The sequence below is a fragment of the Pelophylax lessonae genome, assembly GCF_965119305.1.
Source record: "Pelophylax lessonae genome assembly, chromosome: 9".
Lineage (NCBI taxonomy): Eukaryota > Metazoa > Chordata > Amphibia > Anura > Ranidae > Pelophylax > Pelophylax lessonae.
The window spans coordinates 272,545,393-272,573,027 of NC_138776.1; the positions used below are offsets into that span (position 1 = coordinate 272,545,393).

The 27,635-nt window shown below is 46.5% G+C and overlaps 3 protein-coding genes across 3 annotated transcripts in view; all 3 read left to right on the plus strand.

Annotated features, from left to right (window-relative positions):
* LOC309564121 (uncharacterized protein) overlaps window positions 1–14,106 on the plus strand; it is a gene marked incomplete at its 3' end in the record, with an annotated part of 61,955 nt that extends 47,849 nt beyond the window's left edge. Inside the window, exons 15-16 of the mRNA XM_082268750.1 lie at window positions 7,073–7,146; window positions 12,688–14,106. Coding sequence (XP_082124876.1) covers window positions 7,073–7,146; window positions 12,688–14,106 — 1,493 coding nt within the window. The remainder of the gene's footprint in view (window positions 1–7,072; window positions 7,147–12,687) is intronic.
* LOC309562616 (uncharacterized protein) overlaps window positions 1–27,635 on the plus strand; it is a 679,009-nt gene that overhangs the window by 356,101 nt on the left and 295,273 nt on the right.
* LOC309562621 (uncharacterized protein) overlaps window positions 1–27,635 on the plus strand; it is a 478,591-nt gene that overhangs the window by 346,907 nt on the left and 104,049 nt on the right. The window contains exons 13-14 of the mRNA XM_082266874.1: window positions 20,080–20,286; window positions 20,408–20,549. Of these exons, the coding sequence (XP_082123000.1) occupies window positions 20,080–20,286; window positions 20,408–20,549 (349 nt within the window). The remainder of the gene's footprint in view (window positions 1–20,079; window positions 20,287–20,407; window positions 20,550–27,635) is intronic.

Sequence of the window (27,635 nt, forward strand, 5' to 3'; positions counted from 1 at the left end):
TTTGGGTCCTGGAAATCCACTATTTAGGATGTTAGGTTTTTTGGGTTCTGGAAACCCACAGTTGAAAGTGTTAGGTTATTTGGTTTCTGGAAATCCACCTTATAGGTTGTCTACTTTCCAACCAGTAGTGAATGGATTTGGCAAGTTACTCTCCCCATGTTAAGGGTATGTGATTTGGTATCAGGCTGCATGCTCAGATCTGCTTCTGGTATGGATTTTGGGGGGTGTCCCACATTTTCTTTTTTGCATAGGGTTCCCTCCTAAAATTCATACTAGACCTGAAGGGCCTAGTATGAATTTTTGGGTCCCTATGTAGTTTTTTTTTTTACCTTTTGTTTACATTCACCTGTCAATCAGTGTTCTGTCAAAACACCCAGCTTGTCAAAATCTCCAACCATGTCACTTCCGGTGACTCTCCAGCAGCAGTAATTGGATAATTCGATGAGTAGGCTGTTTTGGCAGAACATCGACAGCGCATACATTACGGTATACAACGAATTGGCTGTTTTGACAGAACACGGGCTAAGGAGGAAAAAAGTTGTCGCCGTCTTGGACATGGCCATGTTGTTGGTTACTAGCGGGCAGACTGACAATAGCCACTAATTATATAGTGTACCATAGTGTATACGCTGCCGGTGTTCTGTCAAAACAGGCAACTCGTCGAAATCTCCAATTACTGATGCTGGAGAGTCACTGGAAGTGATGTAGTTGTAGATTTCCATGAGTTTGCTATTTTGACAGAACACCAGGAAACACCAGTTGGCAGCTGAATGGGCCGGGAGGGGGAAAGCATAACCAGGTGTTGGGGTGCCTGCAGCCACTGGCTCCCTATCAACCAGCCTGAGTGGGAAGCTGCCATATTTAGCAGCGTTATTATTACTTCAACTGGAGGTGCAACTTAGCTGAATACCTATTAAGTTCAGACACTCACTGACCCCCCCAAACAGGCCGAAAACTGTGCAAATATGGGTTCAGTCCAAACCCAAATTCCTATTGGTTTTTATATTGGTGAGGTGAACAGTGGGAGAAGGACCCAATTTATCAGTAGTCAATAGAAGAAGGACATTCTTACATCATCATGAAATCATTGTTATTCCAATCGCTGTCCAAATCTTGCCGCCTTAACATCTCCAAAATACGCCCCTTTCTAACCAAAGACACAACAAAGCCCCTAGTTCACTCCTTGGTCATCTCTCGTCTCGACTACTGCAATTCCCTGCTCATTGGCTTACCTCTACACAGGCTCCTCCCCCTTCAATCTATCATGAATGCTGCCATCAGACTCATCCACCTTAACAATAACTCAGTGTCTGCCGCTCCTCTCTGTCAAGCCCTCCACTGGCTTCCGCTCACCCAACTAATTAAATTCAAAACAACATCTTCCAAAGCCATCCACAGCTTAGCCCCCAACTACATCACTAACCTAGTCTCCAAATACCAACCTAATCGCTCTCTTCGTTCCTCTCAAAACCTCCTGCTCTCTAGCTCCCTTGTCACCTCCTCCCACGCTCGTCCTCCAGGACTTTACCAGAGCCTCTCCAATCCTGTGGAACTCCTTACCCTTATCTGTCCGATTATCTCCTACTCTATTAGCTTTTAGGCAATCTCTGAAAACCCTCCTTTTCAGAGAAGCCTATCCTACCCACACCTAACAACTCTACCTCCATTTTCTCCATCTGCCCATCCCCCTCGGTTACTGCCTTTTGTTTCACTTGACCCTCCCTTCTAGACTGTAAGCTCTAACGAACAGGGCCCTCTGATTCCTCCTGTATTGAATTGTACTGTAACTGTATTGTCTTCCCCCACATTGTAAAGCGCTGCGCAAACTGTTGGCGCTATATCAATTCTGTATAATAATAATAATAATAATAATAATTGAGAGACAGAAATTGTTGATTGCTCAAAGATCCCCTAGAAGCCTCCTGGCTAAGAAAAGCTGGACTAGGCAGTAATATATTTCTCTCCCCCTTGGTGGGAGTGGAGATGACTCCATCTATAAGGATATACAGTACATACACACACAGCACAAGGCCTTGTTCTCACTACGAGGAGTTTCTTGGGGGATGCAGTTCCTCTGAGCTCCACAAGGTGGTGATCTCACTTCTACCCAAACAGGAAGTCTCTATGGAAGACAGGAAGTGATGTCAGGTACAGACAGGAAGTGATGTAAAGGTACAAGCAGGAAGTGATATTAGATAAAGACAGGAAGTTCCATGAGGTGCGACAAACAGAGGTGACATTGCTGGAATTGGCAGCAGAGGAGGTAATAAGATCTTATTTTCTATTTATACCCAGTAACCCCCCGTCATGTCCGTCCTCTTCCTCCATTGTCACTGTGACCTCTTTTATCTCCGCCAGATGATTAAACACATATATAGTGTGGAAACCTAGATTACCCTACTTATGGGACCGGAACATTCTCTTAATTTTGTGTCACCTTTCCCACCAATCACCTTCTCACCTCATCAGTCTATAACTGATTATACCACTTTTCTTAGTGATGGGGGATTATTTAGGGGGGATTGGAATATGTATGTCTTTATTTTATAAGATTCAAATCAAAACACCACCTCTTCAGGCACTGCCAACCCACCTGGCTGCAGCTGCCCTTTTTCACCAACCCTCCTGGCTGCCTCTCCACACACCAGTTCACCTCGACTGACTCTTCACCAACCCACCCGACTGACTTTCACCAGCCCACCCAGCTGATTCTTCACCAGCCAGTCCACCCGACTGATTCTTCACCAGCCAGTTCACCCGGCTGACTCTTCACCAGCCCACCCGGCTGACTCTTCACCAGCCCACCCGGCTGACTCTTCACCAGCCCACCCGGCTGACTCTTCACCAGCCCACCCGGCTAACTCTTCACCAGCCCACCCGGCTAACTCTTCACCAGCCCACCCGGTTGACTCTTCAACAGCTCACCCGGCTTTCCTCCTCAGAACTGCTGTGAGATGTCTATTCCTCCCAGTTATCATCTATTTGCCCGAACTCTGCTTGCAGTCTATTGCCCCAACACTGCCGCTCCACTCTGGCTCACCTGAAGACAAGATGTCTTCTTGCAATGGCTCCTTTCAGGTGGGGCTGACAGGGCGGGTGGACGCAGCTGGTCTTCCAGGAGCAGCTTCTGTTTCCTGCTGGGCAGCACTAACAGGTACCAGCTCTCTGGTCGGGCTGCAGGCCGAGGCAGATTTTCAGCTCTCCATTTCTTGTCTTTGCAAGAGAGTCCCCATGCTCAGACTCAACCCTTCCTTTGGGAGTCACTTTTTGGCTTATTCTGGCCTTCCTGGACTTCCGTGGCTGTTCTGTGTGGAGACCTGACCGCAGGTCTACGCTGTAGGTGAGCAGCTCCTGCTCACTTGGTGTCAATTTGGTAAGTGGTTTATCGCAGTGCCCAAACTGGATCCAGGCACTGACCACTGTGGTGAGTCTCCTGCAGCCAGGACATAGAAGACATAGCCTCTCTGTCCCCTCGATCAATCGGAGGGCGAATCCCCCTCGATGTTTCAACTGTCCACCAGTGTCACCTCCTGCAGTGCAGGCAACCAAGTCAACACCGGGTACATGTGTGTACTGTTTGTCATCTTGCTCCTCTCTCTCTTCGCAAGCAAGGCACATTGGGTCTCCCCAGGGACGTGGCTCCAGCTGCAAGCTTCCAGATTGGCAGGCGCCAACACTTCTCATAAGCAGGCCTTTTCCTGCATGCTCTGTAACTCTTTCCTGGCTGGACTGAAACTTGTAGGCACAGACCGTATGCTTGGGGTTGCCGTATACATATTGATACATGCAGAACTTGTCAGGACATGCTGCTCAGCACTGTTCCTGAGAAACTGAAGGCAGACTGTTGTGAGAGTTCACTGTGTTTGCCATGAGCAACAGCGAAGTCTGTAACACGTGCCAAACTGTTTTTAGCAGGGCCAGGACAGTCTTGGTTGAACAACTGACAGACCCCCCCCCCCTACGGGAACCCACTGACTTACCCTGATCACCATGGGCAACAGCAGACGTATCTTTGAACATTTTACGGTTTCTAGAAGGGCATTGAAACATACATTCCCTTTCCCCAGCTCTATGCAGACCTCTAGGCAATTCGTAATCCATGGGTGCAATCTTCTGCTGTGGTTGTCACGGATGACAGCACATGACACAGTTCTCACTGAACAAGCAGGTTGGAGCACAAGTGTCCATACCAGCCGTGGTTGAGAGTCAGAGAATCCTATGAAATCACACTGACCCCACAGCTCCCCCTCCCAATGTCCCTCCAACCAGAGTCAGAGAATCCTATGAAATCACACTGACCCTACAGCTCCACCCTCTCAATGTCCCTCCAACCGGAGTCAGACAATCCTTTGACATCACACTGACCCCACAGCTCTACCCTCCCAATGTCCCTCCAACCGGAGTCAGACAATCCTTTGACATCACACTGACCTCACAGCTCCCCCCTCCCAATGTCCCTCCATCCGGAGTCAGAGAATCCTATGACATCACACTGACCCCACAGCTCCACCTCCCAATGTCCCTCCAACCAGAGTCAGAGAATCATATGACATCACACTGACCCCACAGCTCCCCCTCCCAATGTCCCTCCAACCGGAGTCAGAGAATCATATGACATCACACTGACCTCACTGCTCCTCCTCCCAATGTCCCTCCATCCGGAGTCAGAGAATCCTATGACATCACACTGACCCCACAGCTCCACCTCCCAATGTCCCTCCAACCGGAGTCAGAGAATCATATGACATCACACTGACCCCACAGCCCCCAATGTCCCTCCAACCGGAGTCAGACAATCCTTTGACATCACATTGACCTCACTGCTCCTCCTCCCAATGTTCCTCCAACCAGAGTCAGACAATACTATGAATTACACATGGAGCACCATAATGATGAGGACCTCATCCCATTTACCCTCCACCCCTCCTCTTCCCCCCCAGTCCGCCATTCCTCACTCAGGCCCAAATCTACATTCAACCCCACCCAGTCTAAAGGTCCGTATCTCCAAACGTTCTATCAAGTAGTTTACGCGGACATTCTCAAAATGTGCAAACGATCAAAAAACCCCTCCCATGCTCCAGCTTCCAATCTTAGCCAAGCAGAAAAACTTGCCCTGAAACACCTCACCCAGAGCCAAAGCCTCATAATTAAAACCGCGGACAAAGGTGGAGGCATAGTGGTCTAAACAGGGCCGACTACATCCAGGAGGCCACCCGCCTTCTTTCAGATACCTCCACATACCGCCCCCTCCCGCAGGACCCCCTCACTAAGTTCCAAGCAGAGGCGCAGTCCCTCGCCAGAGACGCTATGGAAGAGGGGATAATCAACAAACAAGAACTCTCATTCTTCAATAGAGATTTCTTTTCCACCCCATATTTCTATCACATACCCAAAATCCATAAAAACAGCACCCACCCCCCTGGCCGACCCATCGTAGCCGCCATGGACAGCATCACCAGCCCCTTTTCCCAATACATTGATTTATTCCTGCAACCATTAGCACAAAGCCTTCCCTCATACATCAGAGACGGAGCTTACCTACTCGACCTCCTCAGTCACTATTCCTGGGAACCCACTTACATGTGGGCTTCCCTGGATGTCAATTCCCTGTACACCTCCATCCCCCATCAAGTTGGACTCAGGGCCGTCTCACACTTCCTATCTGCAGACCCTACGATCCACCCCCAGCAAGCTCAATTCATCCTAGATGCCACTGAATTCTGCCTCACCCGGAACTACTTTGAGTTCAACAGAGACTTTTATCTCCAAGTCACTGGCACAGCGATGGGGGCCAATTTTGCACCCAGCTATGCCAACCTCACCATGGATCTCTGGGAAGCCCAATACATCTGGCATAACAACCCCTTCACGCCTCACATCATATTCTATGGCCGATACATAGACGACATCATCGTCATCTGGGACGGTCCACTTTCCACCTTCACACAGTTTGTACAACATTGCAATCAAAATCCCTTCAATCTATCCTTCACCTCTGTATGTGATTCGGCTCAATTGGCATTTCTAGATCTCACCCTATATCATGAAGAAGGCAACATCGTAGCCAAAAATTACACAAAACCCACCGCAGGAAACTCATTCCTACATTACCACAGTTGCCACCATCCCAGGTGGATCTCCAACATCCCAAAGAGTCAATTCTGCCGCTTGAAACGCAATTGCACAAAACAGGATTACCGCGAACAAAGTGCCTTCTTAACCCAAAAATTCGTAGATAAAGGATATCCCGCATCCCTGGTCCAACAAGCTCACTCAGATTACCTGTCAAAATATGACCCTAGTGCTCCCCAGGCCTCACCTCAACCAAAGCACTCATTGCCCCAACCACTCCGTTTTACCACACAATTCCATACCAAACACAGACAAATGGAAAAGATCTTACGAAAACACTGGTCCATCCTATCGGAGGACCCCCATCTAAAATCCTCCATCCCCCCTGTACCCAAAGTCTCCTACAGAAAATCCTCAAACATCAAAAATCTCATTGCCCCGAGCAAACTCAAATCTGACACCCCCCACCCCACCACCACCATCTGCCTCATCCCCCTCATAGGGATGTTCCAGTGCCGGAAACCTCTGTGCCTCACTTGCGCCCATGTCCAACACGGCCAGACTGAGTTCACCGTGAAAGGCAAAACATACCCCATCAAACAATTTTACAACTGCTCCACAGAATATGTAATCTATTGCCTAACCTGCCCATGTGGACTATTCTATGTAGGCCGTACCATCAGGCCCCTCAGAAAACGTTTCGGCGAGCATCGCAGGCTGGTCGAAAAAGGGAAGGACAAACACAGTGTCCCCAGACACTTTGCAGAGTCCCACAACAAATCTCCCTCTGGACTCAAGGTGTGGGTAATCGAATCAATTCCGAACACCTTGCCCAGGACAGAGCGTTTCAAGCGGTTGTGCCAGAGGGAAACCTTCTGGATTTACTCCCTTGAAACGCTCTCGCCTGGGGGCCTGAACGAAGAAATTGAAATCAATGTGCTGCTGTAGCCCATCTCCCTAAGCAATAACCCTTGTACTAACATGACCATTTTTTGCCCAGGTTCTTCCCTCCGCCTTCCAGAGATCTCTGTGAACCCTCCTACATATGCTTCCCTACACCAAGCCTACTCCAAAGTAAGTACCGTATATAAGTCACCCCATTCATACAGTTTCTTTGCCACCATCCCATTTTCAGCACGACTTTCTTTTGCATATGCCCCGCACGGTAACCGCCCACGCACTGGCACAACGATTCCCATGGGTGCGCTTGTGCGTGTGTGGTTGGACTTTTAATTCTGTATCTGTATGCAAAATGCGCCACGTACATGCTTGTGAGTGTACGTTTCCATATACACATACATGCAAGCCTGTGGGCTGGCATCCCTAACTTCCGACCATGAACCAGGACCTGTCAACATGCGTGCATAGATATGCATGCTAGCACGCACACACTTTTCTTCCTTCTCCCCCATGTATGCTTCCATGCGTAGGTCCATATACTTCACTAATATCACTTGGATCCCATCTATCTTCTCATGTTAAAAAACTCCTGACATTTCCTGACACCCTGTACATACCCATTCACATCATAACAATAGTCTTAATCACAGACACCTAGACAAGTGCGCCCCCATCCCACGGGTCACTCTATACACGCACCCGAGTGCACCCAAAAGAACATTTGGCCCCCTCATGCACATTATTCTCCTCTCCATACAGTTTCATTCTGTATGGCTACACCTCCATTGGCTTCAATACAATAACATCCAGTGTATTCAGCCAATTTCCTCCCCCCCTTCCCCCCCCCCTCCCCCTCCTCCCCCCTCCCCACACATCCAAACCTCTCCTCCTCCGCTCTCTAGCCTCCTCCCCCCTTCGTTCAACATACAATCCCATTGCTGGTTTGCTTTTCCCAATTCTGTCCCTCCCGAGCCACCATACTGCCTACCCCGGACTACTGGCATAAATACCACAACCAATATGGCCCCCGCACGGCCTGAAGAAGGAGCTGAGCTCCGCAACGCGTCGCCGTTTGATCCCCTGGTGTCTCCTGAAGTGACGTTACACCCATCCGACCGGCGGTCCCACGCTGCATCAACATCAAAGAGGATCGGCACGTCCCCCGCCTCCCACATGAGGTCATCGGCTGCCCTCCCTCATCACAGCGCTCCCGCCTGACCGGACCTTCCACCGTGGATGTGACTACAGAGACCTTCCCCTATTGATTTTAAGATGCCTGCTTTTATCCACTTCTTTTGAGTAGCATTGCTATTTGTGTGTCATTAAAGTACTGCTGTGCTACACTCAGATCGGCGCTGGGCTCTCTCTCTCTCTTGGTACCTTACAGGGTTGCTTCACCCTCTACAAGCCTGCAGCCATCCCAGTGTACAGCCACCGGATCGCACTCCATTATCTGCCCATAGTTGACACTGCTGCAGTTACCCACACTGTCCGATTGCGCCAACTTTTCTTCCCCATCTGCAATCCTATGAGATCACACTGACTCCACAGCTCCCCCTCCCAACGTCCCCCCAAGCGGAGTCAGAGAATCCTATGACATCACACTGACCCCACAGCTCCCCCTCCCAATGTCCATCCAACCGGAGTCAGACAATCCTTTGACATCACACTGACCCCACTGCTCCCCCTCCCAATGTCCCTCCAACCGGAATCAGAGAATCCTATGTCATCACACTGACCCCACAGCTCCCCCTCCCAATGTCCCTCCATCCGGAGTCAGACAATCCTTTGACATCACATTGACCCCACTGCTCCTCCTCCCCCCAATATTCCTCCATTCTTTTTTTCCATTGGTCTTAGAATGTGGACGGACCTTTTGCATCCTCACAAGCAAAGCAAGACTGTTGTTCCTGCGTTGTGTGTAATGACACCAGAATTCCTTGTGACAAGCTTTTAATCTACAGTGGGGGGGCCAAGTGTGGGTAAATTATATCTCAGTGGGGCTTTAATAAAAATGGAGACCTGAGCAGAGAGGTGAGGAGGATTCTGGGAATGTCATTTGATTTTACTTTTCGTGTTCAAATTTAGAGTTTTCCTCCTGTGAAGTGTGGAGATCACATGACCATCACATTGCCTCCACCTCCCTCCCTGATAGAATAGAGAAATAAAAGGAAGATTCTAGAAGTCACCAGAGAGAGCTGCTGACAGGAGAGGTGAGCGGTGCTGGGAATTCTGGGACATTATCCAGTAACAGACAAGGGATGTGTCTGGATGGTGACTGTATCATTGTGTGTGTCAGGTTCCTATAAGGTGTCAGGATGTCACTGTCTATTTCTCCATGGAGGAGTGGGAGTATTTAGAAGGACACAAGGATCTCTACAAGGACGTCATGATGGAGAATCAGCCGCCCCTCACATCACCGGGTAAGAGGAGACTTTATTGTAAAGGAGAGAGCAGTACGGAGGTTCCACCTAGATCCCCCATCATCTGATAAACACATAGAAACAATGTATTCGGTCAGTGTGTGTGTTTCCTACAGATGGATCCAGTAATGGGAACCCACCAGAGAGATGTCCCAGTCCTCTGTATTCCCGGGATTCCACACAGGAAGGTCACACCATCCCCCACCATCATCAGGTAGATGAGGAACAATCACTGATAGTATCATTAGGATCTGTACATTATCTGCATTGTTACCATTCATTGAATTTTTTGATATATATTAAGAGTGGAAACCTGAGAGATTCTAAAGTTGAGGTTAAAGAAGAGATAAAAGAGGAGGATGAGGAGTATGGAGTGATGGAGGAGTTCTCAGAAGGACACAAGGATATGATGGAGCCACCTAATACCAGGAACCCACCAGAGAGATGTCCCCGTCCTCTGTATTCCCGGGATTCCACACAGGAAGGTCACACCATCCCTCACTGTTACAAGGTTGGTGGGATGGAGCATCTATAATATGGATTAATGGAAACAATGTGTGGATTTCTTATGTGATGTCACAAAAACAATGCTTATGTTTTACAGATATTCTTTCTCATTTTCTTGGTTTAGAGTGGAGATCCAATCGATATAGAATTTGAGGTTAAATCAGAAGAAGAAGAGAGGTATGTGAGGGATGATCAGCAGTCTATGGAGGAGGATGGAATAACGGGGACATTTATAGAGGAGGACACTCCTACAGAGATCAGCACAGGTGGGTCTTTAACACTAAATATACTACACACTCCTGACCCCTGCACTATATACTCTATGTTGTACATTACATAGTCCTGACCCCTGCACTATATACTCTATGTTGTACATTACATACTCCTGACCCCTGCACTATATACTCTATGTTGTACATTACATAGTCCTGACCCCTGCACTATATACTCTATGTTGTACATTACATACTCCTGACCCCTGCACTATATACTCTATGTTGTACATTACATAGTCCTGACTCCTGCACTATATACTCTATGTTGTACATTACATACTCCCCACCCCTGCACTATATACTCTATATTGTACATTACACACTCCCGGCCCCTGCACTATATACTCTGTCAGGACTTCCCAAACTGTGGGTCGGGACCCACTGGTGTGTCACAAGCTGTGTTTGAGTGGGTCGCACTGAGCCGAAAATCACTGAGAGTGGGCCCGCTAAAATTGTGCTGTGAGAGCCCACGCAAATTTGCAGAAAGCCAGAGCAGTCAAATCGCGATGGATTCACGACCCCGCCCACGCAGTTTACGGAGGCTGGTCTGCATTGCCTGCGAGGGGGATACTGGCATCAGTGAGTACGTATGTAGGCTGTTATGTAGGATATGTTCATGGGGTGCAGAGCCAGCTCCTCGGTCCTGCTGGCGGCTGCGGTGGTGGCTAGACTGGCAGCGGGATTCTCTCAGCCATAGCGGGCAGAGACGGCAGCCTCAGTTTCATAGGAGGACCAGGTGGCCTGGCGGTGTCAGGAGTTAATGGCAGCTTCTGTGACCCCACTGGAGGATCTAAAGGAGAAGAACCAAGACACCAAGACCAGCATAGAGCTCCTCATCATGGAGACTCTGGGTGAGGTGTGCTGGGCCCTGGAGAGGGCAAACAGAGGCTTTACCTTCACTGTGGACTGCTGGGAGAGGAAGGAGGGTGAGTGCCATATAGCCTGTTGATCACTGTCCTGGGGTGGTTGATTTCTGTCCTCTGCCTGCCTTATACTGTCTATGAGGGTGCTGATTACCAACAACAAATTCTGTAGCGCTTGGCAATATTCAATTACAAGCAAGTGGATCCCGAAAAATAACTGTATGCAGAAGTGGGTCTCGGCCCAAAATAGTTTGGGAAGCCCTGCTCTATGTTGTACATTACATACTCCTGACCCCTGCACTATATACTCTATGTTGTACATTACATACTCCTGACCCCTGCACTATATACTCTATGTTGTACATTACATACTCCTGACTTCTGCTCTCTACCCACTGCTATATATACACATTATATGGATTCTCTTTTGTTACACCCATTTCCTACCAGCTGGACATTTTATATCTGATGATTTGATTGGAGGACAGACTTTTACATGGTGATAATAATGTGATAACATCCTCCAACTTTGGAACTTTAATGTATAACTATGGGTAAACTTTTTTTTTTCTTCATTTTGGGTAGAGTAAGGGAGGGTTATAACCCGGTTCAGATTTTTTTTCCCACCATCTGTGTCCCATTGCGAAGATTTCACTTCACTTCCTGTCCCATAGCCAAACAGGAAGTGAGAGGAAATCTCTGTAAATTAAGGGAATTTCTTGGGGACCCCCAGATCACCAGAACTAGTATCCGCATTGGAATATTTCTCCTCTATTACTTTTCATGGGACAACCCAAAATGTGGGGTTATCTTTTACTTTCATTTTCAAGTATAATGGTAAAAAGGACAAACAGGGAGGGTGAATCTCTTTAGCGGGGACACAGACAGCAATAAAAACAGACAGGGGTTCTAATCGCTCTCCACTCCATCCAAAACAAAAAAAAAGTTTTGCCTTTGGTTATGCTTTAAACAGAAAGTGATAATGAGGGAGGAGTCAGTAACCCAATGATGGTGGTCTTCAGGATCAGTCCAGTCTTCATCTTGGTTGTTCTCCCCCCATCCTCACACTCTGACCTCTGGTGGGGCTCAGCTCCGCTGGTATTCATGACTAAATCATGGACTAAATAAGGAAGTGCGGGACTTCTTGTTTTGGGAAGATAGCAATGAGTGATAGAGGGGGAGGGGACACTCGTCCTATAATCCCCTCATCACTGTCACTCCTATAAAAGACAGTTCTCGTTGTTTCCTCACTCTCTGACTAAGGTCCATGAATAAAGAAATGAACTGGTAGGAGATCAGAGGACCCATTTACTAGTTACCTTGAGGGGGGAATTGTGAGATCCTCAGACACAAAGCTGCCTGATGTGGGCGGAGTCCCTGTTTAGGGGAACCAATCTACTGATGTCTAGTAATAATCTTTGTATTTCTATTTTAGTAGATGGACGGGAGATGAGGAAAACCTCAGAGGATTGTCTCACTTTGTCTCCAGACTGTAAAGTAGAAGATGAGGACATCACACAGTATAGTCCAGGAGAAAACCCGGCTACCTCAAATGTCCATCCGGCACCACACAGTGTAGATGGACCATCGTATTCCTCTTATCCTGAGGAACCCCAGACTGTGAGGGACGGTGCCGGACCATCGTATTCCTCTTATCCTGAGGAACCTCAGACTGTGAGGGATGGTGCCGGACCATCGTATTCCTCTTATCCTGAGGAACCTCAGACTGTGAGGGACAGTGCCGGACCATCGTATTCCTCTTATCCTGAGGAACCTCAGACTGTGAGGGACAGTGCCGGACCATCGTATTCCTCTTATCCTGAGGAACCTCAGACTGTGAGGGACAGTGCTGTCCACCCAACAGATAAGAGGTTTTCTTGTACTGAGTGTGGGAAGTGTTTCCGTTTTAAATTCAGTCTTAATGAGCATAAAACTTCTCACACAGGTGAGAAGCCGTATTCCTGTCCTGAGTGCGGGAAATGTTTTTCAAAGAAGACCCATCTTTCCCGACATCAAAGATTGCATACGGGGGAGAAGCCATATTCTTGTACTGAGTGTGGGAAATGTTTTTCACAGACGTCACATCTTTACAGACACCAGAGATTTCACACGGGGGAAAAACCATATCTCTGTTCTGAGTGTGGGAAATGTTTTCCAGAGAAAACCAATCTCTACAGACACCAAAAGTCTCACACAGGTGAGAAGCCATATTCCTGTTCTAAGTGTGGGAAATGTTTTTCAGGGAAATCCGATCTCAACAGACACAAAAGGTCTCACACAGGGGAGAAGCCGTATTCCTGTCCTGAGTGTGGAAAATGTTTTGTACAAAAATCAGTACTTGTCATACATCAAAGGTCTCACACGGGGGAGAAGCCTTATTCCTGTCCTGAGTGTGGGAAACTTTTTTCACAGAAGTCCCTTCTTATCATACATCAGAGGTCTCATATGGCTGAGAAGCCATTTTCCTGTGCTGAGTGCGGGAAATGTTTTTCAAACAAGTCCGATCTTTATAATCATCAGAGATTTCACACGGGGGAGAAGCTTTATTCTTGTTCTGAGTGCGGAAAATGTTTTTTAAAAAAATCAAAACTCATCACACATCAAAGGTCTCACACTGGGGAAAAACCATATTTCTGTTTTGAGTGCGGGAAATGTTTTTCAAGGAAATGGAATCTCAACAAACACCAAATGTCTCACACAGGTGAGAAGCCGTACTCCTGTCCTGAGTGCGGGAAATGTTTTTCAGAAAAGGGCACTCTCTACAAACATCACAGGTTGCACACTGGGGAGAAACCTTATTCCTGTCCTGAGTGCGGGAAATGTTTTTCACAGAAATCCGGTCTTAACGCACATCAGAGATCTCACACGGGGGAGAAGCCGAATTCCTGTCCTGAATGCGGGAAAGGTTTTTCACAGAAGTCCAGTCTTAATGCACATCAGAGATCTCATGCGGGTCAGAAGCCGTATTCCTGTCCTGAGTGCGGGAAACATTTTTCACAGAAGTCCAGTCTTAACACACATCAGAGATCTCACATGAGGGAGAAGCCACTTTCTTGTCCTGAGTGAGGGAATTCTTCCTCACTAAAATCCTGTCTTCCCGTACGTCAGGGGTCCCACACATCCCTCGAGGTGTATTTGTTTGATTTCTATCTTCACTATTTCCTGGTTTTATGAATGCAGTCAAAGTAAAATTATAATAAAACGTTTAATGAACAAAGAAACAATTGTGTGTGTCGTCGCAAAGGCGATAAACTCTGTATCCAAATATTGCTCATAGGTAAAGTTGGGCGAACGGTTCCGCCCGAACATTGGGTTTAACGAACACATTCAAATTGTCGGGTCGTTTGATTGTTCACCACCGCACAGTGCATTGGAAGCCTTGATTGGCTGAGTTTTTATATATAAAAACAGTATATTTATTAGTGCACATTTACCCCAGTATATGTCAGTGCATTATTGCACGTTTACTGCAGTATATTGTAGTGCATTGGTGAACATTTACCGCAGTATATTTCAGTGCATTAGTGCACATTTACCCCAGTATATTTCAGTGCGTTATTACATGTTTACTGCAGTATATTGTAGTGTATTGGTGAACATTTACCACAGTATATTTCAGTGCATTATTGCACGTTTATCGCAGTATATTTCAGTGCGTTAGTGCACGTTTAATGCAGTACATTTCAGTGCGCTATTGCAGGTTTACCGCAGTATATTTCAGTGCATTAGTGCACATTTACCCCAGTATATTTCAGTGTAGTGTTGCACGTTTACTGCAGTATATTGTAGTGCATTGGTGAACATTTACCGCAGTATATTTCAGTGCGTTAGTGCACATTTACCGCAGTATATTTCAGTGCATTATTGCACGTTTATCGCAGTATATTTCAGTGCGTTAGTGCACGTTTTAATACAGTACATTTCAGTGCGGTATTGCACATTTACCGCAGTATATTGTAGTGCGTTAGTGAACATTTATTGCAGTATATTTCAGTGCGTTGGTGCACATTTACCCCAGTATATTGCAGTATGTTAGTGCATGCACCCCGCAGTATATTTCAGTGTGTAGGTGCACATTTACAGAAGTATATTGTAGTGCATTAGTGAACATTTACTGCAGTATATTTCAATGTGTTAGTGCACATTTACCGCAGTATATTGCAGTGCTTTAGTGCATGTTCAACGCAGTATATTTCAGTACATTACTGCACATTTATTGCAGTATATTTTAGTGCATAGGTGCTTGTTTAATGCAGTTTATTGCAGTGCATCAGGGCAGTTCTACTGCAGTATATTGCAGTGTGTCAGTGTCGTGAGTACTCAAATTAAAGTGCACAAAACACCACTTTCCATTGAATAAAGTGCATCCACGTACACATTTCTACATCTTTATTACATTGTGTTAATAAGCACCCCCCCCCCCCCCCATCATGTCTAGGAGACCAACAAGGAGGGACAGATGTTCCCATGGCACTGTGAGGGGCCAGCAGTGTATGTGTCCACAGGTAAGGGTGGACGTGGTCAGTTCTCAGGCAGGGCATCATTTCCCCTGTTTGGTGATGTTGCCTGTGCCATCCAGCCACAACATGCAGAGAAGGTGGTGGACAGGCTTACTAAACCATCCTCCTCCTCTGCCACCCAGGCAGAGACTAGTGCACAGTCCACTGCAGCTGCCAGAGTGGCGTATTCTGCCTCCTTGTCCACCACCAACACCCAAAGACCAAGTTTTACAGACCTGATACTTCCATCCAAAGTCTGCGGAAAAGACACCAGAATTTATCCAAAAAATCTCCAATCTTGTTCCCAGTGCACAAAATTGTGGCGTCATTGTACAGACTGGCTTGCCAAACCGTTGTTTACAAAATAAAGAAAACTTGCAGGAAAAATGTCTTTTGTTTTTTGCTATATAAATGTCATTATTGCTGCAGCAGGTTCTATACACGGTACAGATGCAGCAGGTTCTATACACTGTACAGATGCAGCAGGTTCTATACATGGTACAGATGCAGCAGGTTCTATACATGGTACAGATGCAGCAGGCTCTATACACGGTACAGATGCAGCAGGTTCTATACACGGTACAGATGCAGCAGGCTCTATACACGGTACAGATGCAGCAGGCTCTATACATGGGACAGATGCAGCAGGTTCTATACATGGTACAGATGCAGCAGGCTCTATACACGGTACAGATGCAGCAGGCTCTATACACGGTACAGATGCAGCAGGTTCTATACACGGTACAGATGCAACAGGCACTATACACGGTACAGATGCAGCAGGTTCTATACATAATACAGATGCAACAGGTTCTATACAGGGTATAGATGCAGCAGGTTCCATACACGGTGCAGATGCAGCAGGCTCTATACGCAGTACAGATGCAGCAGGTTCTATACACAGTACAGATGCAGCAGGTTCTATACACGGTGCAGATGCGGCACTTTACAGGAAGACTAAGAGGACCTCCCAGGCACTATATTTAAAGGAATTTTTCATTTTTGTTGTTTCACTGTAAGCATCTTTAAAATCACTGCTCCTTTAAAAATGGTATTTAAAAAAAATGTTTGCAGTGATACATGTCCCCCAGGGCAGTACCTGGGCCCCATACCCTTTTTACGTGTCACTTTTGAAGCTACTGGTTTGCAATCGCTATACTTCTTCACTTCCTCGCCCTTGTCCTATTCCTGTGGGCAATCATGAAGAGTATGAGGTTAGCAGCATCTGGGATTCTCGTCTGTTCCGAGGTCAGGTTCAATGCCTGGTTCACTGGAAGGGTTATGGTCCTGAGGAGCGCTCCTGGGTTCCCTCCACTAATGTTCATGCTCCCACCCTTCTCCGCGCTTTCAATGCTTGCTTTCCTCAGAAACCATTTTTTTGCTCCGTGGAGGAGGGGCCGTTGAGGGGAGGGTACTGTCAAGGTCTTACCTTGCCTTTCTTTTGGCAGCCATCTTGGACATGTGCAGATTTCTGTCTCTTATAAACTCTGTTTGCATCATCACTTGTCTGCTGCCTGGGCGTCGTTCAGTGATGATGTTGCACACCTGACTATATATATCCCCTGAGGGCTTGCAGTCCTTTGCCCTTGTGTTTGTGCTCCAAGGTGCATCACTGCTAGCAGTTTTCTGTTCTCCGTGTTCCCCTGTGCATGACCTGGCATGGCTGACCACTTTCCTGGCTCTCGATTCCGCATCGGCAAACGATCCGGCATCGGCTGGCTACCCGTTGCTGGACTCGACCCCAGCTTGGGTGACTACCCACTTCTAGACTCGATTACCTGTTTCTTGACTTGGGCATTTATTGTTGTTGCCCTAATAAACTTTTTTATTTTACTTGCATCTTAGGCTGGCCATACACTATACAATTTTCTTATTCAATTTCCTTTAGATTTACCTTAAACTATGTAGTGCAAGGGCCTGCCTGACTGCATACAAATTGAAAGTGTTTAGGTTTGACCCTATATTACATGGTTTTGGTAAATCTAAAGGAAAGTTGAACAAGAAAATTGTATAGTGTATGGCCAGCCTTAGTGTGGTCTGCTTTCCTGGCACCCTGACACTGCCCCCCTTACAGATCACTGATGTCAGTTCTTACATAGAGACAGAAATCGTTCATTGCTCAAAGAACCCCTTGAAACCTTTGGAGGAATTCTGGATCAGAAAGGCTGGACTACGCAGTAATATATTTCTCTCCCCCTTGGTGGTGGAGATGACCCATGTATAAAGATATACAGTACATACACACACAGCACAAGGCCGTGTTCACACTACGAGACGGTTCTCGGGGCTGCAGTTCCTCTGAGCTCCACAAGGTGGTAATATCACTTCTACCCTAGAGACAGGAAGTCTCTATGGAAAACAGGAAGTGATGTCAGGTATAAATAGGAAGTTCTGGGTGAAAGGTGAGTCAGGAGGAAGTAGAGAGGAGACATCGCTGGAAGTGTCAGTAGAGGAGGTAATAAGATCTTATTTTCTAGTTACACCCAGTAACTCCCCGTCATGTTCGTCCTCTTCCTCCATAGTCACTGTGAAGTCTTTTATCTCCAGTAGATGATGATACACACATATATAGCTCCCAACTGTCCCTGATTTGGAGGGACTGTCCCTCATTCTCAACAAAGTCCCTCTGTTCCTCTGTCCTCCTCATTTGTCCCTCATATTGGTCTGATCTATATATATATAAAATGCTCTATTTATCTAAAAACGTTTCCCGTTGCTAAACCTTTCATCCAATTTCTACATTTTTCTGCTGCAATTGTAAATTCCAAAAGCCAATATAAAGGAATAGTAGAGGAAAAAATGCATTGCATACCAGCACAGTATGTTCAACTTACCTTAAAATGAAGCCCTCCTCCCGCGCTGAGATCTCAGAGCTGCAGCGGGCTCCCATCTTCACCCGTCTTGCTTGCGAGTTCACAGACCTTGGCTCTGTGACTGGCTAAAGCCACTTCCGCGCATATGCGCAAGAGTAGTGGATTACAACAAAGGGCTCGGAAGGAACGGAATGACAAGGCACGGCTGGTCGTTCCTTTAGAGTGCATGCACCAGTGACGTCACTGGTTGCATGTAATGTAAATATCTCCTAAACTGTGCCGATTTAGGAAATATTCACACTACCTATAGGTAAGCCTTATTATAGGTAAAAGAAATGTGTACCTGATTTTTTTTTTTTTGCACAATTCTTCTTTAGGGGGGTGTGTCCTATGCCTATATATTTTTGCTATTAGGAGTCCCTCATTTCCATCTCAGACATTTGGAAGGTATTTCCACATATATAGTGTAGAAACATAGATTAACTCCTTCAGGGTTAGAACATTCCCCCCTCTTACGGGCCCGGGAACAATCCCTTCATTTCGGAAATGTGTTGTTTTTCCATCGATTTCTGCTTTTCAGTTTATATAACGGATTATACGATGATACGGGATCCAGGTTTTATCAGGAGGTGGATTTATAATACGTATGTTAGATTTATAATCTTTATGGAGGAGGGAATAACTATTCCTGATTTCTGTGAAGGTTCAACACAAGGAATGTGTCTGGATGGTGACTGTATCATTGTGTGTGTCAGGTTCCTATAAGGTGTCAGGATGTCACTGTCTATTTCTCCATGGAGGAGTGGGAGTATTTAGAAGGACACAAGGATCTCTACAAGGACGTCATGATGGAGAATCAGCCGCCCCTCACATCACCGGGTAAGAGGAGACTTTATTGTAAAGGAGAGAGCAGTACGGAGGATCCACCTAGATCCCCCATCATCTGATAAACACATAGAAACAATGTATTCAGTCAGTGTGTGTGTTTCCTACAGATGGATCCAGTAATGGGAACCCACCAGAGAGATGTCCCCGTCCTCTGTATTCCCGGGATTCCACACAGGAAGGTCACACCATCCCCCACCATCATCAGGTAGATGAGGAATAATCACTGATAGTATCATTAGGATCTGTACATTATCTGCATTGTTACCATTGATGTCATTTTTATTATATATTCAGAGTGGAAACCTGAGAGATTCTAAAGTTGATCTAAAAGAGGAGGATGATGAGGATGGGGTGATAAAGGAGTTTTCAGGACACAAGGATACGATGGAGCCACCACCTAGTAACAGAGAATGTCCCCGTCCTCTGTATTCCCGGGATTCCACACAGGAAGGTCACACCATCCCCCACCATCATCAGGTAAATGATTGACAATTTTTGGTAGTTATGATTTATACACAAGCATGTTGTTACAATGAATGTTTTATTATCTTTCAGAATGAAAACGTCATGGATAATATGGTTGTAAAAGAAGAATTTACAGAGGAGGATGAGGAGTATGGAGTAATAAAGGAGTTGTCTGACGGGCACAAGGATATTTTGGAGCCACCTAATACCAGGAACCCACCAGAGAGATGTCCCCGTCCTCTGTATTCCCGGGATTCCACACAGGAAGGTCACACCATCCCCCACCATCATCAGGTAGATGAGGAACAATTATTGGTAGTTATGATTTATACACAAGTATGTTTGTTACAATGAATGTTTTGTTATATATTCAGAGTGGAAACCTCAGGGATGATAAGATTGTTGTAAAAGAAGAGTATAAAGAGGAGGATGAGGAGTATGGAGTGACGGAGGAGTTTTCAGAAGGACACAAGGATATGATGGAGCCACCTAATACCAGGAACCCACCAGAGAGATGTCCCCGTCCTCTGTATTCCCAGGATTCCACACAGGAAGGTCACACCATCCCAACATGTTACAAGGTTGGTGGGACGGAGATTATTAAACACAGACTCAGAGACAATGTGTGGATCTCCTATATGATGTCACAATAATAAAGCTTATACCTTACAGATGATATTTTCTCCCATTTTCTTGGTTTAGAGTGGAGATCCAATCGATATAGAATTTGAGGTTAAAGCAGAAGAAGAAGAGAGGTATGTGAGGGATGATCAGCAGTCTATGGAGGAGGATGGAATAACGGGGACATTTATAGAGGAGGACACTCCTACAGAGATCAGAACAGGTGGGTCATTAACACTAAATACATTCCTCCACCCATACTGCTCTCTGATTGGTCCAGCGTAGAGAAGGGGACTGGGTGATATAAGCCTGTAATCCCCTGGTGACTTTCCTGAGCTGTGTTCCCCATCCTGTATTCCTGTATTTCTCTCGGATAATCTTCCTTCTCTGTGCTGCAGACACAATTTATGTCTCTAGACTGGATTTATGGAGATTCTGGGGTTCAGCTGGCAGTAAAATGTTGATGTTCACCATAGACGTTGCTCAGCCTAGACACCTGGGGTATGTACCTTGGGTCTTCTGCCCCATGCCCGGGTCTAGCAAGATCTCTGACAGAAGAATTCTCCCGGGGTTACTTGCTCTGTTATTTGCTGGCTGTGCCGGGTGGAGGGATATGTCTGTATAGTCTCACACCCAAGTCACTGAGTGCAGTCTCAGGAGATGGGAGGCAGCGGTGTGGGACCTCTGCAACTTCTCTCATGTAATAATTTCAGCCAACGCTGATTTCTGAACACCAATAATATTATTGTATATTATAGAGTCCTGACCCCTGCATTATATACTCTGTTATACATTACATAATTCTGATACTATAAAATCACGGTACACAGTAGGGGAGATAGCGGCCTACTACTTCCTGGGTGACAGGCCTATCCAAGAGAATCCGTGTTTGGTATACCTGGATATGAAAATCAATGCTGCACAATAATCTTCCAGTTTTCACCCACCAAACCCCTTTGACCACCCCCTTCAACCCTGGATGCTTTACCTGGCAGCTGAGCTCCTTTCCCATTCCAGCACTGCACACAGCTCCCCCCCCCCCCCACACTACACAGAGCTCCTCCCCCCGTATTACACACAGCTCCTCCCACCACATTATACAGAGCTAAAATCACATTCCTTTACACACAGCCATGATCTGCACAGGGTGTATCTGGATACTGTGCTACCGTTCTGATCTGGGAGATTTCCGGGTGGGAGATCGTGGCTGTGTGTAAAAGGAATGTGATTTCAGCTGTGTGTAGTGTGGGGGGAGGAGCTCTTTGAACTGTAGGGGGAGAAGCTGTGTGACATGTGGAGGTGGGAGCTCAGCCAAGTGCCATTCCAGAAGTGATCCTTGTCCTCTGACTCTCCGGCGGTGATCTCTGACTCTCGCTCTACAACGGTGACCCCTGTCTTCTCCCTCTCCAGCGGTGATCCCTATCCTCCCCCTCTCCAGCTGTCAGAGACTTAATACCCTGCGCAGGCGCTGTTAGGAATGCTTCCTGAGCACACTGATGTGCTGTCATGAGTCTCCTAAAGGGTTAACCTAGAGCAGACTAATTGCAATAATTGGCAAACAGGCTGCCTTATTTAAACAGCCCAGCAGCACTGCACTTTGCTGTGTTGTCTTCAGCTCTCCTGTATCCTGTGCCTGTTATATCTGCTGTTCCTGTTTACCTGACCTGGCTTGTCTTTGGATTCTGATTACCTGCTCCCCGCCCTGACCTTGGCTTGTCCTGACTATCCTCCTGTCTCGTCCTGATCTGTTTACCTGCTACCGGCTATTGGTCCTGGATCTGTTCCTGGCTCTCCCAGGGAATCCGGGGGGCCGCGACCTGGTGTTAGCAGGCAGCCAAATCCATCCCCACCATCTGGGGCCCTGGTGAAAACCGGCTTACACTTAGACTCCGCGCCTCTGGTGAACCTGTGCCACGCCAGTTACCCGGTAAGCCACTCCTCTTACGTCAGGCTCTGCCACGTTACCCTGTGACACCAGCAGTGATCCCTGTCCTCCCCCCACTCCAGCGGTGAACCCTGTCCTCTCCCTCTCCAGCAGTGATCCCTGTCCTCTGACTCTCCAGCAGTGATCCCTGTCCTCTCCCTCTCCAGTGGTGATCCCTGTCCTCTGACTCTCCAGCGGTGATCCCTGTCCTCTGACTCTCCAGCGGTGATCCCTGTCCTCTCCCTCTCCAGTGGTGATCCCTGTCCTCTCCCTCTCCAGTGGTGATCCCTGTCCTCTCACTCTCCAGTGGTGATCCCTGTCCTCTCACTCTCCAGTGGTGATCCCTGTCCTCTCACTCTCCAGTGGTGATCCCTGTCCTCTCACTCTCCAGCGGTGATCCCTGTCCTCTCCCTCTCCAGTGGTGATCCCTGTCCTCTCACTCTCCAGTGGTGATCCCTGTCCTCTCACTCTCCAGTGGTGATCCCTGTCCTCTCACTCTCCAGTGGTGATCCCTGTCCTCTGACTCTCCAGCGGTGATCCCTGTCCTCTCCCTCTCCAGTGGTGATCCCTGTCCTCTGACTCTCCAGCGGTGATCCCTGTCCTCTGACTCTCCAGCGGTGATTCCTGTCCTCTGACTCTCCAGCGGTGATCCCTGTCCTCTGACTCTCCAGCGGTGATTCCTGTCCTCTGACTCTCCAGCGGTGATTCCTGTGCTCTGCCTCTCCAGCGGTGATCCCTGTCCTCTGCCTCTCTAGCGGTGATCCCTGTCTTCTGCCTCTCCAGTGGTGATCCCTGTCCTCTGACTCTCGAGCTGTGATGTCTGTCCTCTGCCTCTCCAATGGTAATCCCGGTCCTCTGACTCTTCAGTGGTAAACCCTGTCCTCTGATTCTCCAGCGGTAATCTCTGTCCTCTTATTCTCCAGCCTTGATCCCTGTCCCCTGAACAGGTAAAATCAAAAGTGCCCATTTTGAAGGCTTATATGCCAGTAATTGGCCAAAAAAGAGTACTGCCCTGGGGGACATGTATCAATAAAACATTTTATTTTAACAACAATTGTTTTTTACTGTAGCAGGTATTTTAATAATGCTTAAAGTGCAACAATGAAAATGAAAATATAATATATTTTATCCTTTAAATACCGTGCCTGGGGTGTCCCCTGATGTGCCTGCAAAGTGGTGCATCTGTAGCATGTATAGATCATGCTGCAGCAAAAATTACATTTCTAAAGAAGAAAATCCCAAATGTCTCACGATTACAGTTGCCGGAACATGGCCATTAATAAATGAAGAAAAAATGGGTGAGAGGTCCCCTCCCAAAATCCATACCTGACCCTTATCTGAACATGCGGCCTGGTAGTTCAGGAGAAGGAGGGGGACGAGCGAGCGAGCTTGCGCCCCCCCCTACCCAAAAGCACCTTGACCTCATGTTGATGGTGAGAAGGGCCTGTTCCCAACAACCCTGGGCTTTGGTTGTGGGGGTCTGCGAGAGGGGGGGTTATCGGAATCTAGAAGTCCAAGGGGTCTCCCAGATCCCGGACCCCCCGTATGTGAATGGGTATCGGGTACATCGTATCCCTACCTATTCACCAAAAAAGGTTCCAAAAAATAAGAACCACAGGAAGCAGTTTATGACAAATCCTTTATTAAAAAAGAAAAAAATCGTGTCCCTCAATGTAAATTCACATCATGTGATGTCAAAAGAGGGCAGTGCCAGCGGGTAACGTAACTGGATGGCCCCGCCCCTTGCCTATATATGAACTGTCAAAGCGAAGAGAGAGCAGTCGGTGGGAGGCCTCCCAGGAGGCGATTTTTCGGGCGTCGTGATTGACGATGGATTTACACCGAGGGACACTTTTAGACTGGGAGGGCCTGGTATAGACTGGGGGGACCCCATGCTGTTTTTTTTCTTACCAGCACTTTTTTTTTTTATTCAGCTGTCAGTGGGAAAACCCATTGACTGCTGATGACTCATCGTTTGTTAAGGATGCGGTGGCCGGCTTCCCAGCCCCATTGCTTAACAACCAGCTTACACTGCGCCCTAAATGGGCAAAGCTTTGTCCAATCAGGGCACAGACTGCACTGTGCATTGCAGGGTGTTCGTCAAACAGGCAAATGTTCGGCCTAAACTCATACTTCCGGTCTGCTATGGATTTTAGGGAAACCCCATGGCAAGATAAAAAAAAAAAATCGGCCTAGGGTCCCCGCCCCAAAATCTATACCAGACCTTTATCTGAACATGCAGGCCAGAAAAGGGGGGGACAAGCAAGCAAACCCCCCCATCCTGAACCATAACATGCCCTCAACATGGGGGGAGCTTTGGGTGGGGGGCTATGCCCCAAAGCATCTTGTCCCCATGTTGAAGTGGACAAGGTCCTCTTCCCCACACCTTGGGCTGTGGTTGTGGGGGCTTATAAGTATCTGGAAGCCCCCTATGTCAATGAGTATTGGGTACATCCCTATCCATTCACAAAAAAAGTTTCAAAAAGTAATAAAAAAACATGGAGACAAGTTTTTGACAATTCCTTTATTAAAAAATAAAAAAATAGTGTCCCCCGATGTAGATCCATCGTCAATAGATCCGCACATCTACATCGGAGGACGCCAATATTTTATTATTACACTTTTTTGGTGAATGGGTGGGGGTTCTATGTACCTCATACTCTTTCACATAGGAAAGGGGCCTGGGATCTTGGGGTCCCTTTGTTAAACGGGGCTTCCAGATTCCGATAAGCCTCCTGCCTGCAGACCCCCACAGCCACCACCCAGGGCTGTGGGCAAGAGGCCCCCCTTCCCAAAGAACACCCCCCATGTTGAGGGCATATGGCCTGGTGTGGTTCAGGAGGGGGGGGCGCTCACTTGCCCCCCCCCCTTTTCCTGACCTGCTTGGCTGCACGCCATTTTTTTTTTACATTTTTCTATTGCCGACATTTTAAATGTAATGAATGTCAGTTTTGCTGCAGCAGGTTCTATACATGGTACAGATGTGCCACTTTACAGACAGACCAAGGGGACCCCCCAGGCACTGTATTTAAAGACATTTTTCATTTTTATTGTTTCACTGCTCCTTTAAAAACGATATTTAAAAAAAAAAATGTTGGCAGTGATACATGTCCCCCAGGGCAGTACCCGGACCCCCATACCCTTTTTATGGCCAATAACTTGCATATAAGCCTTACAAATAGGGAGTTTTGATTTTTCATGTTAGGGCCCCAGTGACTTTAATAGAGTTTGTGGCTCTTATTCAAACTTTTTCCCTGTTCAGGAGTTCTGGCCCAAACCAAACCGGGTGGGGGGTAGTATTAGCAATTTAAAACCCATGCTAGATGAATAAAAGGACCAAATAAATATGTGAATGTGTGATGCAGCTGCTGCACGTAAAAAACTCAGACAAACTAACAAAAAACACAGCGCTTGCAAATATAATAATTACAAAGTGCACAAATGCTTGAAATATATAAAGAAGGTGCAAAACTGCAAAAGTCCAATGATGTTGTGCAAAGATTAACAATGTCGTGCAATACTTTAATGAAGTGCTTAGGGTGCTAAAAAGTCCAAAATATAGTGCAGTATAATGGAAAAGGTGCTGGTGATACTGCAAATAAAGTGCTCCAAAATAATAGCTAGTGCCAGGTGTCTCAATCCCCTTCTGGGACCCTCCTCGCCAGAACTGATCGACCCCTTTGGGGTCAAAAGAAGCTTGTCACCAAAAGGAAAATTCCTCCAGGCTAACTCCATGTTGTGACCTTTTCTGAATAGTTGCTCAGAGCAAACAAAGGAATGGATCCTCTCAATGATGCCAGTTACAGCACTTGGTAATTACGGCCCCTCATATTTGTTGTCATTTATTTATGAGTAATTGGGAAAATGAAGCCATTTGGTGCGGCTATGGGAGGCAAATACGCTCCTTCCATAGCAAACATATTTATGAGTAAGTGGGAAAATGAAGCTATTTGGTGTGGCTATGGGAGCCAAATACGCTCCTTCCATAGCAAACATATTTATGAGTAAGTGGGAAAATGAAGCTATTTGGTGCGGCTATGGAAGCCAAATACGCTCCTTCCATAGCAAACATATTTATGAGTAAGTGGGAAAATTAAGCTATTTGGTGCGGCTATGGGAGCCAAATATGCTCCTTCCATAGCAAACATATTTATGAGTAAGTGGGAAAATTAAGCTATTTGGTGCGGCTATGGGAGCCAAATATGCTCCTTCCATAGCAAACATATTTATGAGTAAGTGGGAAAATTAAGACTTTTTTTTAGCAATAAACCTTCTGAACTCAAGGTATACATAAGTTATATTGATGATATTTTTATAGTCTGGAGAGGATCCCAGGATTCATTATCAAGGTTTCTGACCTATATTGGTGAAAACCAGTATGGGATTTCCTTTTCAGAAACCTGTGGATTGCAATAATTAAACTTCCTTGACTTGGTGATATATAAAAACAATGGAAAATTATTTAACAGGACTTTTTTCAAGGAGATAGATAAAAATGGCTATATCCCACTAGGGAGCTGCCATCATCCTAGATGGCTGAGCTCCATTCCTAAGAGCCAGATGCTGAGGGTTAGAAGGAATTGTAACCTAGACGAGGATTATGACCAACAGGCTAATATGCTTGTAGAAAGATTTAAAGAAAAAGGTTACAAGACCAGAGATTTGCTTGCCACTAAGGATGCAATTAACCACTTAAGCCCCGAAAGATTTTACCCCCTTCCTGACCAGGGCCTATTTTGCGATTCGGCACTATGTGACTTTAACGGACAATTGCGCGGTCGTGTGACGCTGTACCTAAACGAATTTGACATCCTTTTTTTCCCCACAAACAGAGCTTTCTTTTGGTGGTATTTGATCACCTGTTGCGATTTTTACTTTTTGCACTATAAACAAAAAAACAGCGTCAATTTTGCAAAAATAACAATATTTTTCACATTTTTTTTATATGATATTCCCCCCCAAAAAAAGTAAAAATCAAAATTTTTTAACATTTTGGGCCAATTTTGGGCCATATGTTTGGTAAAAAAAAAATCGCAAAAAGCGTATTTTGATTGGTTTGCGCAAAAGTTATTGCGTTTACTAACAAAGGGAAAGATTTTTGTCATTTTTGTTGTTTTTTTTTAACGCGTAATGGCGGCGATCTGCGATTTTTTTTGCGGTACTGCGACATTGCGGCGGACAGATCGGACCCTTGACTAACATTTTTGACACTTTTGGGGTTACCAGTGACATTTATACAGTAATCAGTGCTATACATATGCATTGTTACTGTAAAATGACACTGGCAGTGAAGTGGTTAACTTTTTTTGAGAGGGAGGGGTTATGTGTATCCCTAGGGGCGTGATTCTAACTGTGATTGGCTGTGGCTTGAGGTGTAGGAACAGT